The 18014-nt window shown below is 42.8% G+C and overlaps 1 protein-coding gene across 2 annotated transcripts in view; it reads left to right on the top strand.

The window, feature by feature from the left end:
* aak1a (AP2 associated kinase 1a) overlaps positions 1–18014 on the top strand; it is a 39885-nt gene that overhangs the window by 4618 nt on the left and 17253 nt on the right. For both annotated transcript variants that reach the window (XM_083784908.1, XM_083784907.1), the window contains exons 2-11: positions 4385–4503; positions 6709–6817; positions 10897–11039; positions 11163–11284; positions 11376–11457; positions 11611–11743; positions 12955–13058; positions 14505–14584; positions 14663–14826; positions 17503–17684. In XM_083784908.1, the coding sequence (XP_083641034.1) occupies positions 4385–4503; positions 6709–6817; positions 10897–11039; positions 11163–11284; positions 11376–11457; positions 11611–11743; positions 12955–13058; positions 14505–14584; positions 14663–14826; positions 17503–17684 (1238 nt within the window). The remainder of the gene's footprint in view (positions 1–4384; positions 4504–6708; positions 6818–10896; positions 11040–11162; positions 11285–11375; positions 11458–11610; positions 11744–12954; positions 13059–14504; positions 14585–14662; positions 14827–17502; positions 17685–18014) is intronic.

The following is an 18014-nucleotide window of genomic DNA, read 5'->3' as shown; positions in this document are numbered from 1 at the left end:
GGCATGTCAGATTAGATGGCATGAGGCAGTGGCTGTGTCAGTGTCATGTCAGTTCTGACACACAAGACAAGACCACTCATTCTACTAAACATTGTTGTTAACTAAATACTAGTCTTTATAATCATAATTGAAATAGACTTTTATGCTGCAAAAAGACACAGGGCCCCTTATCCCTAAACTTCTTTGCCTTTTTTTTTTTTTTACTATTTTGAAAAACAATTCAAGTTGTTCAAGCCTAGTACAGTCCAAAGGCATAGCACCAAAAAAAGTCCTTGCGTTCTTGTTTCCATTCAGGCCCTATGCAATCAATTCATAGTCATGAAGGATTATCAACAAAATTCTTGTCTTGCCACTCGGCAGCTTTTGTTATACAGTGTGTGAGAACGTGGTTGAACACAGGTTGTCGTCTAATATTATGCAAAGCAGGTAGGTGCCATTCAGTGCTTAATTTAATTATTATTAAGGTCTCGGAGCTCATGAATCAGACAAAGTCATGCCGAACCGAAAGTAATTGTTCAGAGTAATTTGGATGCAGGCTCGACTCTCGTAGGCACAGCGTTTATATGTGCCGGTGAGTGGGTGCCATCCCTGTCCCACTACACCCCTGAGTACTCTCGTCCAAGATCAATGAAGTACTTTATTAAAGCTCAAATAGATTTGAGCAAGATTGTTTTAATATCGTCTGTGACTCACACAACTCATCATCTTGTCATGAAGTCCTGGAGGGGTCTCTGAACCGTCACGCTTATTTTGCTAACCGACAAGACCTAGGCCTTATTCCAAAGATATTACCAATACATTTATAGTGCTAACAAATTAATGTATTCAAAGTAGCTCTACACTTTCTATTAAGACATGTCTTATTCAAGTTGTTATCCTGCCTACTACCATGGCCCCTTTGTGCTCCATTCGTTTCTTTCATTGCACAAGCCAGACATACAGTATAGTAGCTCAAGGCGGTCTTGACTCTTAACCAAACTCCAATGTCCTTAGGCTTAGTGATGCCAGCTCGATGAGTCAACCCAATATATGGCATGAGCACAAGCCCGTAAGAGGACAGGGCCACACTCCTTTGAAGAGGAGCAGTATGAGCAGAATTGCAGGGTATATGCGTCTATGCGAAAACATGACAGGACTAAATCATGGTGAAAGTTGCCTTTATCTTTGGCTTGTCTTGCTGTTTATATTAAAGAATACAGTTTTGAGAGAACCAAGTTTCAGGTAGCATACGCCTAAGGTTGTTTTGGCTCTAGGTTGTATTTAATTGCTGTCCTAATTTACATTGTTTTGGATATTTGTAGTACTGTGTCTGGGTTATTAGTCAAAGGCAGAATCCCACCTCTTCAGATTTCCTCTGGTTTAAACCCTCACAAGAGTTCAACTTCTGACTCTGATAAGTATTGTCGTATGTTTTTCATAGCATTCTATTTCTATGGCTGCCTGCCTACCCTGTTGTTGTATGGCACTTACTCCAACCTCTCACATTTTGTAAGTCGCTCTGGATAAGAATGTCTGATAAATGCCTAAATTGTTCTATTATAACAATATACCCAATATACCCAGAACAGAGAACAGTAAGACAAGCAAGTTTATTTTAATAGCACATTTCAACAAGGCAATACAAAGTGCTTGTTTACATAAAACTTTTAGATTTTTACATACAACTTTTAGACTTTTAGACACAGCATTAAGAGCGTTATAAAGGGACATTTGCAGTGCAGAAAAAAACTATAGAAATCACACCCGTGTGAAGTGAGGGGCGCTCATGTCGTCGTACAAATTTACGTCATATTTGGCAGACATTTGACCTAATTTCTCCTTTCATTGTCAATGGCAAATATTGAGACTTGTGGGGACAAAATATGTATATAGGAGGGACTAGCACCCCTCAAAAAGAAGCGGCAAAGAGCAAACAAAGGTTTTTCATAGCTAGTTTGTTCCAGATTTGGTGCATAAAAAACAGAATTCTCCTTCTCCACCTTTAATTCTGACAGAAAGCAGACCTGAAGTTTTGTGATGCAGATGGGAGGATGTATTCAGTCACTATTACAACCTTCCTCCACAGCGCTACTGCTGACTCACACAGTGCTGCTCTGAACTGCTCCCAACACTGCACTCGATACATATTGCACTGTAGAATTATTCTGCTTAACACGCTATCCCCATCAGACAGGGTTTGTGTGAATGTGAGGGCACAGTAGACCTGTTTTTGATTGAATGCCTTATTAGTCAGAAATGTAAACGGCACAAGGTACAGTCAGACATTTAGGCTAAAAGTATAATTCAAAAATGTCCTGGGGACTTGTTTCCATTGTGTGTTTGTTTTGCCAATGGCTGTGTTCTGTGCTGCTGAGGTAATGAACAGATTAGAATAGGCTTAGCCTACTAAAAGCCATTCTGCAGCGCTAGGTGTATTGGGCTAGTACAGTAGCTGCCAGGCTGATCCCAAGACTGTTTTAGGAGTGATCTCTGAGAGTCAACCTCCTGGGGAGTTTTTTGCTTATGAATATTGAGAAGAGATCATCATGTCACTGTCAGATTTATGCTCTGTTGTCCATACTAGTCCTTACCCGTTCTGAATATATGAACAGCAAATGATGTTCAGTGTGGGTAATGTAATGGGGGGGGGGGGGGGGGGGGAATTGTTTACAGATGGTGTTGTGAAGTTGGGTTGGGCACAAAAGTAGGCTAATTAAACGTAAGTTTAATGCTGTAGTACAATCATAAGTACACCATTGATGTGTGATGTAAATTTGGTGGTGATATTCTGTCTATAAATGGAAGTTATTGAATATTTTCGTTCACGTTAACATGCCCCTGTCAGAGCTGGCTTTCAGGTGCCTGTGCCACGCAACCCACGCGTTGGCCACGATGCTTCCCAAAGAAGAAGTTATGTCGACTGACGCAAGAGTAGCTAGTAGTATCGGGGTCCGAGTTGTTTTCCCCGTGTGGGTCTGTTGCGCAGAAAAATGTGTCCCAGTATTAATCTGTGTCCGTCCCAACATGCATTTCACTGGTGGTGACACGTGATTAGCGGGGAGATGTTTTTTATTTTAACGCAAATTAATTGAATTAAGATGAATGTTACTTTATTGTATGCTGGTACACCATATCTGCTTTGTTGTATCATATATCTGACCATATGTAACGGTCAGATATCGCTATCACTGCTACGAATTATTTAAATCACGGGTTGTGAATGATCTCCTCTTAGGATACGATTGATAAAGGGAATGTAATGAAAATAGCCTAAATAAGCAAGCAGAAAACAGTCAGAAACAAAGCTCACGTTAACCTTTTATCTCAAGTCAAATGAAGGAATCAACAGTTATACACACAGAGTTGAATGAATGAGTGAATGATCCGAAACAAATGTCCGTGTCTCGCGCACACACGCGCGAGCTCCCTTATTGTTTTGTATTGTTCCGTGTTTCCAAACAAAGTCTGTTGCCCCCAGAGTTCCTTCCCAACGTAACACTCCCTCCAAAGCAAAGTAAAGGTGATACAATAAACGTAATCCATCCCCGTAGCGAACGTAATCCAGTGAAGGTATAGGCTACTCCAAACAAAGAGGAAGAAGAAAACCCTCGTATCTTACTAAGGTAGAGTGTTCGCCTCAATCGCCTGTCCGTGCAAAGGACAGCAGCCCGAGCGAGGTGGAGGGGCCTGAGGTGGTGTGGAGCAGATCAGCGAGTTTGGACAATAGGGGGTTGGAAATATCCCGGTCACTGTGAAGGCCGTAGTACTGTAAATATGACATGCAAAGTAGTGGTTGATCTGTGGACAGGCTAGCTTTTGGTGTTGTGCATGGTGAGATGTGTGCAAACGGTGTGCTTTAGTAGGAGAAGACGGCCAAAACACACACACACACACACGCTGCGCCAAATTTTATAGGGCACTATTTGTTATGTTGCGCCGGTAGCTAGAGGAAGCATGCCAGTGGGGTAACAGTGAGAACGGTGGCCTGTGATACAGGTGTCGCTAAGGGGCGGAGGTGTGTGAGGAATTCACTAATAAATTCATTATTAATCATTAATGTGTCAAATCGAAAAAAGGGCTTCGTTACGCCCTCCATATTCATATGGTGTGAAAAGTGGGAGCGATTGGTGGAGGCAATGAGGAGATACGGCGGTGTTTCTGACACACACACACACACACACACACACACTCACACACACACACACACACACACACACACACACACACACTCACACAGACATTGTTAGAATTATAGTATGATGATTTCAGATGTTTGATATTTGAAACAAATTACTATACTGTTCCTACTCTGTCACTGTATGTCTCACCGTCTCACTGGCACTCTCTCCCTCATCTCCCCCATTCTCTCTTTACATCTTTCCTCATCCTTCTTAAAAATGTACAGGGGGCTTTGCCATTGTTTTCCTGGTGCGGACACACCAAGGGGTGCGATGTGCACTCAAGAGGATGTATGTCAACAATGAACATGATCTCCAGATCTGTAATCTGGAGATCCAGATTATGGTGAGTAAGATAAATCAATGCATCTGACTACAATTATAGAGCAATAAGCCAATCACCAAAGGATAGTGTTTATTTTATTTGGTTTATTTTATTTAGTACAGTATGTGCAGATTATTGACATGTCTTTTATTCATAATTTTCAGATTTGAAACCCCAATTATTTAAAAACAATCCTCCTTAAATTATTAAAATTACCCTACTCTCGTGTATATACAGTGTGTAAGGTACTTACTGTACGTATAGTACTGATGGTGTCTGACTCTGCTTGTGAAACAGCCAACACCGCTTTTGTCCAGGTTATGATGAACTAACACTCTGTATTAGGGTGACTAATTTCTTCCCAACACTTAAAGCCTTTTCATGTAGCCGGACTTAACCAATGCCAAATAATACGATTATCATTTGACTTTGACCCGATGCCAGCATTGGTATTGGCGCACCTCTGGTTATAGTTGAGCAGAAAGTTGACTGTCAGATTTGTTTCAAATGCCACATCAGTGTCAAATCAGAACTCTTTTCCCCAGGTACGTACAGTATATATACGGATGTTGGCGCTAGCTGGCGTCTTATCCCAGGTCCGTATATATACGTACCCCAACGTATACTCCGTCTATATAATGGTTGAGGCCTACGGAGGCTTTTAACGTTGGTCCGGTTCCTATGGCAACGCCCCACCGTTCCAACTATGGGATTGCAAATATAATCACAGTGCAAAGCAGTTGAAAGGAGGATTTTCGAACCTCCATAAGTCGGACTCCAGGATCTCTGTCCTTGGTGGATCTTCTGCCATCCACATTTCAGGGGGGCAGCAACTGTGTATAGTGGCACTGGGAACTGGGGTTTATGCTAACAGCTAGCCGCAATTATAGAGTTAAGTTAGGCATCACATTCTATTAAAATATACAACTTTCTAATTGTCTCCACCAGGCCGAAGGCATGTGGGGAGAGTATGTTTTGCACTCCGTCCGTCCGTGTGTCCGTCCGTGTGTGTGTCCGTGTTTCCGTGAACAGCTAATCTCGGCCACCGTTAACCCGGTCGATGCCATATTTTGCACACACACTCCCTGGATGCCAACGATGAACCTCTGCCCCAAACTTTCCAGAACAGCCTGTTATAGCGCCACCAGGAGGCCGCTTTGTGCAAAACAAGTTTTTGAACAGTACACCTACAGATTTTGTCCAAACATCACGCAAATTGGTACACAGTCTCTCTAGAGCCATTCAACGAAACCGGTCTTTCAGATTTCCAGAACGGCCTGTTATAGCGCCACCAGGAGGCCGCTTTGTGCAAAACAAGTTTTTGCACAGTACACCTACAGATTTTGTCCAAACATCACGCAAATTGGTACACAGTCTCTCTAGAAACCGGTCTTTCAGATTTCTCAGACTCCATCCTGATTGTTTAAGATTGGCTTCCAAAGTTCACAGGAGTGCTCAGTTTAAAACAAAATGCTGCACATCATGAACACATCGCGTGATTTCCGTGAAATTGTGCACCCACATTCCCACTAGGCAGAGGACGAAATGCCACATGAACAATTTCAACTCAGCCTCAAGGTGGCGCTATAACTGGCCGAAAAGTGTTTTTACCTCTAACTGCACGGATCTGTGGATAACTTTGTATGCCAACTCCCTAGAGGCCAAGGAAAAACCTTTGCCTGGAATTCTTCACATCTGCTCATCCTGGTGGAGACCTGTGCCCAGTAGGGCACTTTTTCTAGTTCCTAATGTGGTTGTCTAAACTATACGTTACTAACTGCATTCTCCTTGCGGAAAACCCATTTCATCCATCTAGTAGCTTAATAAAAAGACTTGAGACTTAGCTAGTCCCAGGTCTTCTGCCAATCCCCACTAAGACATGCCACTGAAAATGTTGAGCCGACACTTTTCAAGTTGAACCCCCTCACCCGTCGACTTCCTAACTGAAGGCCTTACTGTAAGGGAAGCTAAGCAGTTTCCTTGAGGCACACCCTGGGGGGAGGGGGGCATGACTATTACAGGATGGTTATCATTATTACTTCCAGTCCTTTCGGCATGAACCCAACAGTCCTGTACTGACCAATGAGCCAAAATGAGCTGAGCACACATGGATGTATTTAGTCAGTTTCTTAGCCGCATTTGTTAGGATAAAAAACAAAAAAATTCCTTGAAAGATATATTCTCATTATCTGTTATGTTAACCCAATTGCATGTTTGTTTACACAGAGAGACTTGGTGGGCCACAAAAACATAGTTGGTTTCCTGGACTCCAGCATAACTGCAGTTGGTGCAGGCGATGTGTGGGAAGTCCTTATCCTAATGGACTTCTGCCGAGGTAATTTTAACTACAAAATTTATTTTTGCCATTCTCAGAAATATTATATTTCTAAAAAAAATATTTTCATTTTTCATACTTCCGACCTTCTAATATGTTTATTTAAAATATAGTGGATATTATTCTAGTTCACTGTTTTCTGCTGCCCATCCATCTGACGGCCATCCTCGTAATGGCTTGCAACAGGTTCCCCATAGAGAGAAAGTCATTTGCAATCTAGCTGATTGCTTATGCTATATGAAAAAAATCACACCCGTGTGAAGTGAGGGGCGCTAATAAGTCTAACTCATGTTGCTATGATTAGGTGATGTAATGGTGATGTAAAACAAACAGTGATAAAACAAACATTAAATTATCTTTATTGTTAATGGCATTTAATGTTTGTTTTAGGGACAAGATGACATACATTTTTCCCTTCATTGTCAATATAAGTAGCTCTCTCTACCCCTTTCTCTCTCTGCTCCCCTCTCTCCCCCACTCCCTACCCCTCTCTCCCTCTTTATCTCCCGCATATATATTGGCTCATGTGGCACACCTGTTATGCGATGCTCAGCCAATCACAGCGCAGAATGACAGACCTCATAGACTTTCTTTTTTTTTAATTTTTATCCCACGATTTTGTAACCCATTTTTCACCCCTGTGTCAATCATCTAATGTGATCCTGGGCTCTACACACCCTCCGCCAACTTGGGGAGAGCAACGGACTTAACTCATGCTTCCTTCATGCTTGAGTGTCCAAGTTGCTCCTTTACACCTCATAGACTTAAAAAAAGCTTTTGTCACAATTGACCATGAAATATTATTACGAAAAATGCAGAGATATGGAATTAGGGGAGTTGCCCTCTCTTGGCTACACAGCTATCTCAAAGACCGGATGCAATATGTCCATGTTAATGGAGTTGACTCAGAAACCCTGCAAGCAACATTCAAAGTCCCTCAAGGCTCTGTTCTAGGACCAAAACTTTTCATACTTTATATTAATGATATATGTGAAGCTTTGCAAAACATGCACTGTGTTTTATTTGCAGATGACACCAGTCTGTACTCTTCAGGAGCAGACCTTGGATAGCTCCTGCATCTAGTGGGAAATTACTTAAAAACTTTAAAAAAGTGGTTTGACATAAATAAACTATCATTAAACATCAGCAAAACTAAATTCATTATATTTGGCAATAAAAACATTAATTCTCCAATCAAATTAACCATAAACGACGATTGTACTAGAGCAAACAAATCAAACAAAATTCCTAGGTATAATCCTTGATAACACACTCACTTGGAAACCACATTGATATTCTAAAAAGAAAACTGTCTAAAATAATTTCAATATTACATAAAATTAAAGGTATTATTAATAAAAAATCACTTCAACCACTGTACAGATCATTACTGCTACCATATTTGACATACTGTGTGGAAGTCTGGGGGAATACATACAAAACAATATTACATCCTGTTTTTATACTACAAAAAAAAGCAATAAGAATTGTCAATCTTCTCAGATTACTTGTCAGATTACTACGCACCAACCAACCCGCTATTCATAGAAAACCACACATTGAAATTACAAGATCTAGTCAACCTCAACTCCACCGCAATAATGTACAAGGCCTACAATAAAACATTCCCAATCTGCATGCAGGAGTTGTTCAAGCCAAGAGAGGGCAATTATGAACTCTGAACTCTATTCTACTTTATATATATATATATATATATATACTAGAATTTCACGGCCGCTTTGCGGCCACTCATCCCAGAGTTACCTTGCCGCGCACTATGGGAAGAAGGAAATTGCGGGAGTTGACTCCACATGTAGTAACGGATGGGTTATTAGTTATTATTATGTGTCCTTATTAGTGTAGTGTAGTGTAGTCAACACGTTATGGCTCATACACGGTATTTGCTCCGATTATGCTGTCGGGGAGCATTTTTGGCGCTGACCGACAAAACGGCTGATCTGACGTTAAGCGGTGCCCAAAAGGTAGATCAGGATCTACCAGTATAGATCACAAAGGCTTTGCAGGTAGACCACATGACATGGCCCTAAAAATATATATAATTTTAATATAAAAAACTATTTTTGCATCTGCCGCTTGAGATGACCTGAGATGACTTGATTGATTGACATCAAAAAGGGCCTATCAGCTCAAACACACAATGCAATACTTGTTGTTGCGTACAATCATCAGTAGCAAAGTCAAATACCAAAAATAAAAACCAATGGGATGATAGTTTTATTTTGCTGGTCGTTTTGAAAGTAGATCTGAAGTAAAAAAAAGTGTGGGCAGCCCTGGTATAGATGTTTATATATATATATATTCATTCCGTGGGTAAATTCCTGGCTGTAGGCTACCCACATATTGGTAGCATATTACCTATATTAGGCCAATATTGGCGTTACGCATTTCAGTTGAATAATGTTGTGTGCGCACGTGCGCGTGCGGAGAAAGATATTTAATGAAACTGAAGATTATAACGTCCTGTCTCGCTGGCGCCGTGCACGGCTATTCCTGTGTGTGTGTGTGTGTGTGTGTGTGTGTGTGTGTGTGTGTGTGTGTGTGTGTGTGTGTGTGTGTGTGTGTGTGTGTGTGTGTGCAATGAAAAGTAGTCGGCAGGCGAAATGGCGAATTCAAACGGTGTAATTGTAATAGTTTGGAACAAACCAAGTTCTGTGGAAGAACAATGTTTTTTTTTTTTTTTTAAGATATTTTTTTTGCGGCTTACGCCTTTTATTGATTTTTGAAGGGACAGACAGTAGGCTGACAGGAAACGGGAGAGAGATGGGGGGATGACATGCAGTAAAGGCCGTGTCGGGTCCGGGAGTCGAACCCGCGGCACACTGCGACTGGATTACCAGTCCGGTGCCCAGACCGTTACGCTACGGCCTGGGCCGGAAGAACAATGTTGACGTAACTAAGAGATTCGCTGAGTAAGCGATATTTTATATACAGTGATTTAGAAGGAATAAGCAAAATCGTGAGGCGAAGATTCCTCTCCTTCCTTGTGTTTTTCTCCTGCGGACAGGACTGTCAGGGAGACTATCAGAGCAGCACAGGGGAGTGGCTTAAAAGACGGGGTAGTAGTTGCCAGGTTGGCGAATTGTAAGTGAGTCGTAGTGTGTGTTGAATGGCATTTGAATGGCATTTGTGGGCTTGTGAATGCATTTTCTCACATGTAATTTGTGCTCACTTGCATAGACCTGGCGAATTTAGCGTGGTGAAAGGGCAACAGTGTTCCGGGGGTGTGGGTGCTTCGGGCGATAATGTTTGTAGTAAACAAATGCATTGGCGGCGTGAGTGTGGAAGGGAGGCATTTTTGGTGGCAGTGCCAGTGCCAGTGTTTGGCGGGTGGTGTCGAGTTTTGGCGTTCGGCGCGATAGGAGGAGATAGCGTTGAAACACCGCGAAGGTAAGTGTGTGACGTCACTGCCGTGTGAGTGTGTGTGGGTGTAGTGTGTAAGATGGTGTTGTGGGTGTTGCAATAGCGACGTAGCTATTGTGGCTTTGGGTTTCTTGCCATGTGTTGGGTACAACTTCTCCAATATTGAATAGATATATATTTTGTGATAAGGTGGGCAATATAAGCCTCTTTAAAGCTCATTTGCTTTGTATTTTTCATGCTCATTTGCTTTGTTTAGACATAAACTGTGTATTTCTAATCTATTCTATTTTATATATATACATTTTTTTATGATAAGGTGGGCAATATAAGCTTCGGCTTCAGCCCTTTTCGGCCAAATAGTCACCTTGTTGACTAAGTTGTAGGCTACTGTATGCCTATCAACTGTATTGTTTTTAACAAATGACCGAAATAAAAAATAAACTACCGGTAACTAACTTTAGTTTTTTTTTAATAAACTAACCTTCCAGCCAATCACAGCACAGTATCTGCAGACTCAAATTTCATCTTAAAGTTTTGAGGACGCAACATCTAAAATGATTAGTTGATTATTTAATCATCTAGTATCTGGCTTTCTTTGTATGGATTACAACAGGATGCTCTCTGTAATGGTCTTTTCTTTGTCCTTGAATGTCAGTCAGCCATTGTGGATGCCAAGATGACCTTTGTGTTTTGTGCAGGAGGACAGGTGGTAAACCAGATGAACCAGCGGCTGCAGACAGGCTTTACAGAAGCCGAGGTTCTGCAGATCTTCTGTGACACTTGTGAGGCTTTGTCCCGCCTTCACCAGTGCAAGACTCCAATCGTACATCGAGACCTGAAGGCATGTCCTCAATACTGAACGCTGAAAGAGCATGATGTAATATCTGATTTCACACCATGTTAACTATTTTGAATTAAGTTCCAGTCTTGTCCTGACTTGTCATTTCATATGTTCTGTGTACAGGTAGAAAACATCCTGCTGCATGACCGAGGACACTACGTACTCTGTGACTTCGGTAGTGCCACAAATCGCTTCCAGAACCCCCAGACAGAGGGAGTACCAGTGGTGGAGGAGGAAATCAAGAAGTAGGTAGCCTCCCCCGCCCCCCCCGACCAACACCAAGATTAAACATACAAAGTACTACAATAGATTGCCTTTGTCTCTTCTGTCACTCAGGTACACTACTCTGTCATATCGTGCTCCTGAGATGGTCAATCTCTATGGTGGGAAGGTCATCACTACCAAGGCAGACATTTGGGTGCGATGGGCTGTTTTCATGACTGTTACAATTGCAATCCTACGCTTTGCCCACAGAATTATATTCCCACAAATTGTGTTAGCAAATACCCACTTCCTGGTGTCCAATTCAAGGTTATGTGTGTTGGTAATATCCTCTTTCTTGTCTACCCAGGCCATGGGATGCCTGCTTTATAAACTGTGCTACTTCACACTACCATTTGGGGAGAGCCAAGTGGCTATCTGTGATGGCAGCTTCACCATCCCCGATAACTCGCGCTACTCCCAGGACATGCACTGCCTCATCAGTAAGTAAACTTCACCACATACAAAATGCTCAAGGACCAATTTTGGGGTGTGTGTGTGTGTGCGCGCAATGGTGATTTTTTTTTCAGCACCACGGAATGTCGCACGCACACGTGACTTAAAATAGACGGACAAACGTCTTTCCTGTACAGTATCGAAACTAAAAAGTTTTCTTTAGACGAATTCATCTGTTCTTCGATGGTGTAGGAGGCATTATTGTTGAGTGCAGAACAACACATAGCAGCAGTAGACTACTGGAGTCATACTGGGTTGCTTACCGTGTATGAGAAGAACGTGCACTCAGGTAAAGCTGTTGTTATGCAAAGTAGTAGCCATTTGAATTCGGCAGGGTACTTGACACGGTGTGAAAATACCGTGGGGGAACTTGGTGCGTCTTGGAAAGTCTGGTGATGCAAGGTTAGGTGTGTCTTCTCTTGAATCTAGGGGCACACGTTTTAGCGTACACACATGCACCGTTCCGTACCTGCGCGTCATTTTTTTTGGTACCATGGCGTGGTACTGCATTCTACGAGCATGACACCACTGTGACCCCTTTTCCACCGGTTGGTTCCCAATGGGAACCGGTTCAGTTCTTTTTGGTTTTTAGTCCATGAGCCACATCTCCAAAATTGGTGGGCAAACTATACCCTGTTTTAAATTGTTTATAGGATCAATACAAGTAAATTAATACATGATAACCCTTCCACAGTAGTAGCTTTTTCATGTTTTTGATTATTTTGCATATTTTCCTACATAAAGCCTCATTTGCATATTAAAAATGTAAAATTTGTAATACAATAAATCATTGTCTTCATGTAAGTACTCAATTGGGGGAGTTTAATGGTGATAACAATCTAATATAGGTATGGTTTTGCTCCCCTCAATTCATAATTAACGTTTCAATTTTGGAGCTCTGGCTCATGGACTAAGAACCAAAAAGAACTGAACCGGTTCCCACTGGGAACCAACCGGTGGAAAAGGGGCCTGTGTGTGTGTGTGTGTGTGTGTACTAGTCTTGGGCCAATATTTGATTATATTCCACAATACTGCCTTAATAACACAATATCTCAGTGATATTGTGATATTTTTCAGGTCTACATCATGATCATGATATTACATTTTGGATATTGGCTCAGCCTAGTGTGTACTGTCAGTTAATTAAATGAGACATTTTTAGTGTCTACCTCTAAATTATCCTTTGTTGTTGCCTCAGGATACATGCTGGAACCCGACCCTGACAAGAGACCAGATATCTACCAAGTATCCTATTTTGCCTTTAAGCTGGCTAGGCGAGAGTGTCCAGTCCAAAATGTACATGTAAGTCACTATCATCTGGTGTTAAGCAGCTGCTGATGGACTAAATCTCTGTTTTTGCACTGCGAAGCCTGGCACAGCATTAAATGCATATCATTGCTCCACAAAATGAAAACATTAGTCCATAACAAAATGCCATAGTATAGTAGCCAAGCTTTTTAGGCTTTTGACAATTGGCTGCCTTCCATTAGTTAGGCCCCTTTTGTAATGTATTGACAAAGCAATGTCAGCACCCAGTCCTCTGAGTCAGCACTTCTCCAACCTCATCCACAAAGCAGCCTTCGTGGAATATGCAAAATCAGTCAATGCAGTGAGGCTCAGATGATTTCTATCACCTTTCTCACAGATTGTTTACTAATTTTATTTACTCATCATAGATTTAATCATTTATTGCAACAAATGTAATAGTTATACTTGGCATGGTAACCGGAATCCTCGCCTTTAACACAATTAGCGCCGGGATTTCTTTCAAAATAACAGCTCTGGGTGCCGCGCAGATATGGCTGCTTTTACTCTGTAAGCCCCCCCCCCCCCCGCCCCCCCCCCCCCATCCGTTCCGGACTGAAACCGGGAGAAATATTTTTGCTTGCTTACCTCGCTATCATTACGATAAAGTCGCTGAATAATCCCTCGCGTTCATATTTCGAACGAGAGGCAAAGTCAGAAATGAAGAGCTTAGTATATCCATCTGGTCAAAACCACGGAGAGCTCCCTAGATTAGGAGATACGAGGCATTCTTTCTGAGCTGTCTACAGGGAAGTGAACGGCAACGCGCATGCGCAAAGAGCAAGGAGTATGGTGCAGAAGGAGAGGCCAACCCCCCCAAAAAAGAAAAAAAATCAGAATATTTTTCTCTCGTTTGATATCAATGAAAATGCGCTACTAGCAATCCGTCGGTTGGGATTGGCTATGATGTTTCCACACGTCCTACATCTAAATGGGTTAAACACGCTCGTCCTATTTTTTTCCCGCCAACTGATCGGTAGGGCGGTTCCTGTATTCTTGCATTTTTTTTTTTTTTGCGAATATGGTAGAAAATATATTTGGAGTTAGGCATAGTTTTACTAGGTTAAGTTTAGGAATGGGCAGAGACGTAGAGTTCTTATCACCCCCCCCCCCCCCCCCCCCCCCCCACCCGAACTAGCCAAGCACCATGCTAAGCTAAGGGAGCACAATGCAGAATTCCTGCATGGGTATACGAGGGTGGACCCAAAGCTGTGAAATTCAGTTTAACATTAGAGCAAGGCAAGGACTCTGAATTAGAAAGTATGGGGTCAGTGGTGGAGGCAAAGCTTTGCCAGCAGCAGCATTGGTGTAGCAGAGATCAAGGAGCCATATTTAAATGCTTCAGCTTCTTTTGAGAATGGGCTATGGCCGAAGCATATAAATAAAAGTCTCCCATGGCCTGCATGAACTAACCTGATGCTTCATTTATTTTCACTGTCTTAGACTTTGGCCATTCCTGCAAAGCTCCCTGAGCCCATCAGAACCAGTGAAGCTGTGGCCAAAAAGAGTCAAACCAAAGCCAGGTGACTGAAGCGCAGAGCATTTGAGAGAGTACTGTAGTGATCCATGAGTGTGACCAACTGATCTTTCCCCTCTATCAGGCTCACAGACCCCATTCGCACCCTGGAAACCTCAATTGCACCTCGGCAGCGCCCCAAGGCGGGGCAGGCCCAGCCACAGCCTATATCAGGCATTCTACCCATACAGCCCACCCTCACTCCACGTAAGAGGCCTAATGTGGCTGCAGGAGGGTGCCAGGCTATAGGTATGTACAACTTGTTACTACCTCTGTGTTTTAGCCAGATTTGGGATCATTGAAGCTCCACTTTGGGGTTATTTGAATGAATACATTTATATTTTATCCATTTAAATTGTGTGAGGTATAGTTTAATCAATGTATACTCCATTGCTACACGTTGTTAGCTTGAATTCCACGGATGGCGCCAATCTCGCAGGAGCGGGTGGTAATGTGCTGTAAAAAATAGAATCAGGCCTGTCTGAACTTGTGTGTGTGTGTGTGGCTGCTGTACTTTATACCTCATACTAAGCATTAAAGTATGAGGTATAAAGTACAGCAGCCTTGTATTCCTAAAACAGAAAGATTGGGTATTGACTGACGTTATGTATCTTTCAGGACCTTTCACTGCTTTGTCTCAACCATTACTATATGGCTCTGGTCTCAGCCACGGCGGTAGATATTTTGACATTCGTTTTTTGTTTTTTTTAATGTTGCCACTACTGTTGGAGCAGCCATAAACTACACAGGTTCATCCCGATGTTCTGGGCATCTTTGTAATGTTAGTGTTAGTATAAAGCAGGTAAAAGAGTAACGTTTGAGGCAGACTAACATCAGTCACTTTTCCATTCACTGTAGTAGAAGGAGGTGCGGGGAAACCGCAGATATGTCGTCTCCGCCTACAGGAAATACGTTGCCTGCGACCATGAGACCTGTTTCTGAATCGGTCTATAGGAGTGGCTAGCACCACTCAAAAAGAAACCTGCTGGTCACTGAAAAACCCACACCATCCCGCAACAAACCGGATATAGCGCACCTGAAGCATGTCTGGTCGTGATTTACTTTAGCTTATGAACACATTAATCTTATGGCTAAATGCAGAGACGTTAAAATATTGTTCCCAAAACGTATGTAGACTATGTACAAATGCATCTATTTAATAACCAAGCAGTAAGTCTAGCCGAGCCCACTGTATCTCTGTCCGTGGTGCTGTAATGGCCGTATCTGTCTTTCATATAAACGGGATAATAACCTGTTTTGCCGTCATTGCGCATATTGTGCGTCCATTATGCCTGGCTGTACTGTATATTTATAGATCTCTTAATTCATTACAGAATATACACAATGCTTTGGCGGTTTTATTTTATTATTTATTCATCCTTTTATTGGGAAACTAAAGATAAGAGTGAAAACAGTGTTCATGACTGGGGTGTTTAAGAAAAGGATACCAAGCTAGAAGGTCCTGGGTTCGATTCCCGCTCGGGGAGCTGTGGGTGCTGGTGGCGTGTTTCCTCCTCCGTCATCAGTGCCCATACCCGAAGGCGGGGTTGGCGAAAGGGCCTTTCTGTGTGGAGTTTGCATGTTCTCCCCGTGTCCCCTAGGGTAGGTACCCTCACAAAAACATGCAGTAATCCTGGTCTCTAAACTGCCTCCCCCTGGCCAGCCGGGGCGCCTGATGGAGGGGAAAGGAACTGGTTGGAATAACGTGTTCCTTCCACGCGCTACGTCCAACCAGGGAAACTCCCCCCTGTCAGGTGTAAAGGAGCAACTTGGACACTCAAGCATGAAGGAAGCATGAGTTAAGTCCGTTGCTCTCCCCAGGTTGGCGGAGGGTGTGTAGAGGCCAGGATCACATTAGATGATTGACACAGGGGTGAAAATGGGTTACAAAACGTGGGATAAAAAATATATTGAAAAAGAAAAAAAAAAAAGGATACCAAAGTATTCTTGTTTGGTGTTGTAATTGCGTACTTGAGCAATGCTGTCCACTTGTCAGCGAGATAACTCTTAACCGTCGCAAAAGAACACAAACTCAAAGTTGTTTGCTGCTCGTGTTTTGCTGTCTCTCATTCATTTTTGTGTTTCCGCTTGTAATGTTTTTTTATGATAACATTGCGGTATTATGCGGGACCAAACCGCACTTACATTTTTGTTGATGGCAGGAGAGGCGGACAGAAATGAACTGCGGGTGGTACGAAATGAAACCAGGAGGTTGCAGGCGGGAATGGTTGAAAATTCAGCAGGGTCAGGCGTGCAGTGCCGTGCACAGAATTTAGAAAACAGTCCCTCACAGGGCTCTAGATCAACCCTTTAAGAGTTTAAGGTGTTCTTTTTTTTTAAATGTTTTTGTTGTGGCTTTCGCCTTTACTTTGTATTTTGTTTATAGAGGGACAGATACTAAGCTGCAGGAAATGGGAACGGTCCAGGCCAGTTTAAGGCGTTAAGGGATGTTATGAACCTGTATGCAGGGAGGTGTGTCAGCTAATATACCCTTCTTCTCTTTATGCTGGTGACCACATTCTCATAGTAGCTGACATCCTGTATTGAGCGTATTGAACAGTTCAGGTCTTCAGCTGACATAACAAGGCCTTATATTCCCAGTGGTTCAGTTTGCCCATTATTAAAAGGCTGTCTATTATCAAGGCTTCTGACATTCACTGTCTCTTGCCCTTGTCTGTGGCTAGCCAGGTTGCAAACGCATGGTGCTCCCCCCCCCCCCCCCCCCCCCCTGCCTTTTTGTGCAGTCCACAATGCAGAGAAGCTTGCAGCACATTTTTCACCAAAAACCTGAGGCACAAAAATGGCACCCTGCAATGCAAACGCAGCCATCAAAAAACTTCATTCTCATTGATGACAATTACAGATAAAAACGCATCAGATTTTTGTTTTTGTCGAACAATGTTTTTAATCATCCCTTCTTTCCAGGTGTCGGAATCGGTGTCCCGCCTCCGGCTGCCGCTGCTGTACAGCCTGCTCAACAGGCTCCATCCCCTGCTGCTCAGGCCACACCTCAGCCAGCTCAGGCCACACCTCAGCATCAGCAGATGTTTATGAAACAGCAGCAGGCTGGAGCTTTCTTCAGCCCACAACAACAGAGCAGCCAGCAGGTAGACACACCAGCAGGGCATACAGTTTTGTTGAATACAAACATTCATTGCTATTTGAACCTGTGGGTGTGTGAGTGAAAATGCCCTTAACACCCTGAGCGCACAGGGCGATTTTCTCCGCCCTTTCAATTAGTAACACCCAGCGCCCAGGACGGAGATTGATCAAAAGGACGGATATTATTGAATGTTGCGCAACATTCGATGTTGCACAACAGCGTGGGACGTCATCGAAAATGTTCCCCCCCTGTTTAGCCGACGAGACCAAAAATCTTAAAACGTTAATAACTCTTGATCTAAATCATTCCGTCCAATTCTAAGCAAAGATTACGT

Source organism: Protomyctophum parallelum (genome assembly GCF_964188405.1).
Source record: "Protomyctophum parallelum genome assembly, chromosome: 15".
NCBI classification, from domain to species: Eukaryota; Metazoa; Chordata; class Actinopteri; order Myctophiformes; family Myctophidae; genus Protomyctophum; species Protomyctophum parallelum.
Note: the sequence above shows the minus strand (reverse complement) of the source record. Positions and strands in the feature narration are given on the sequence as shown.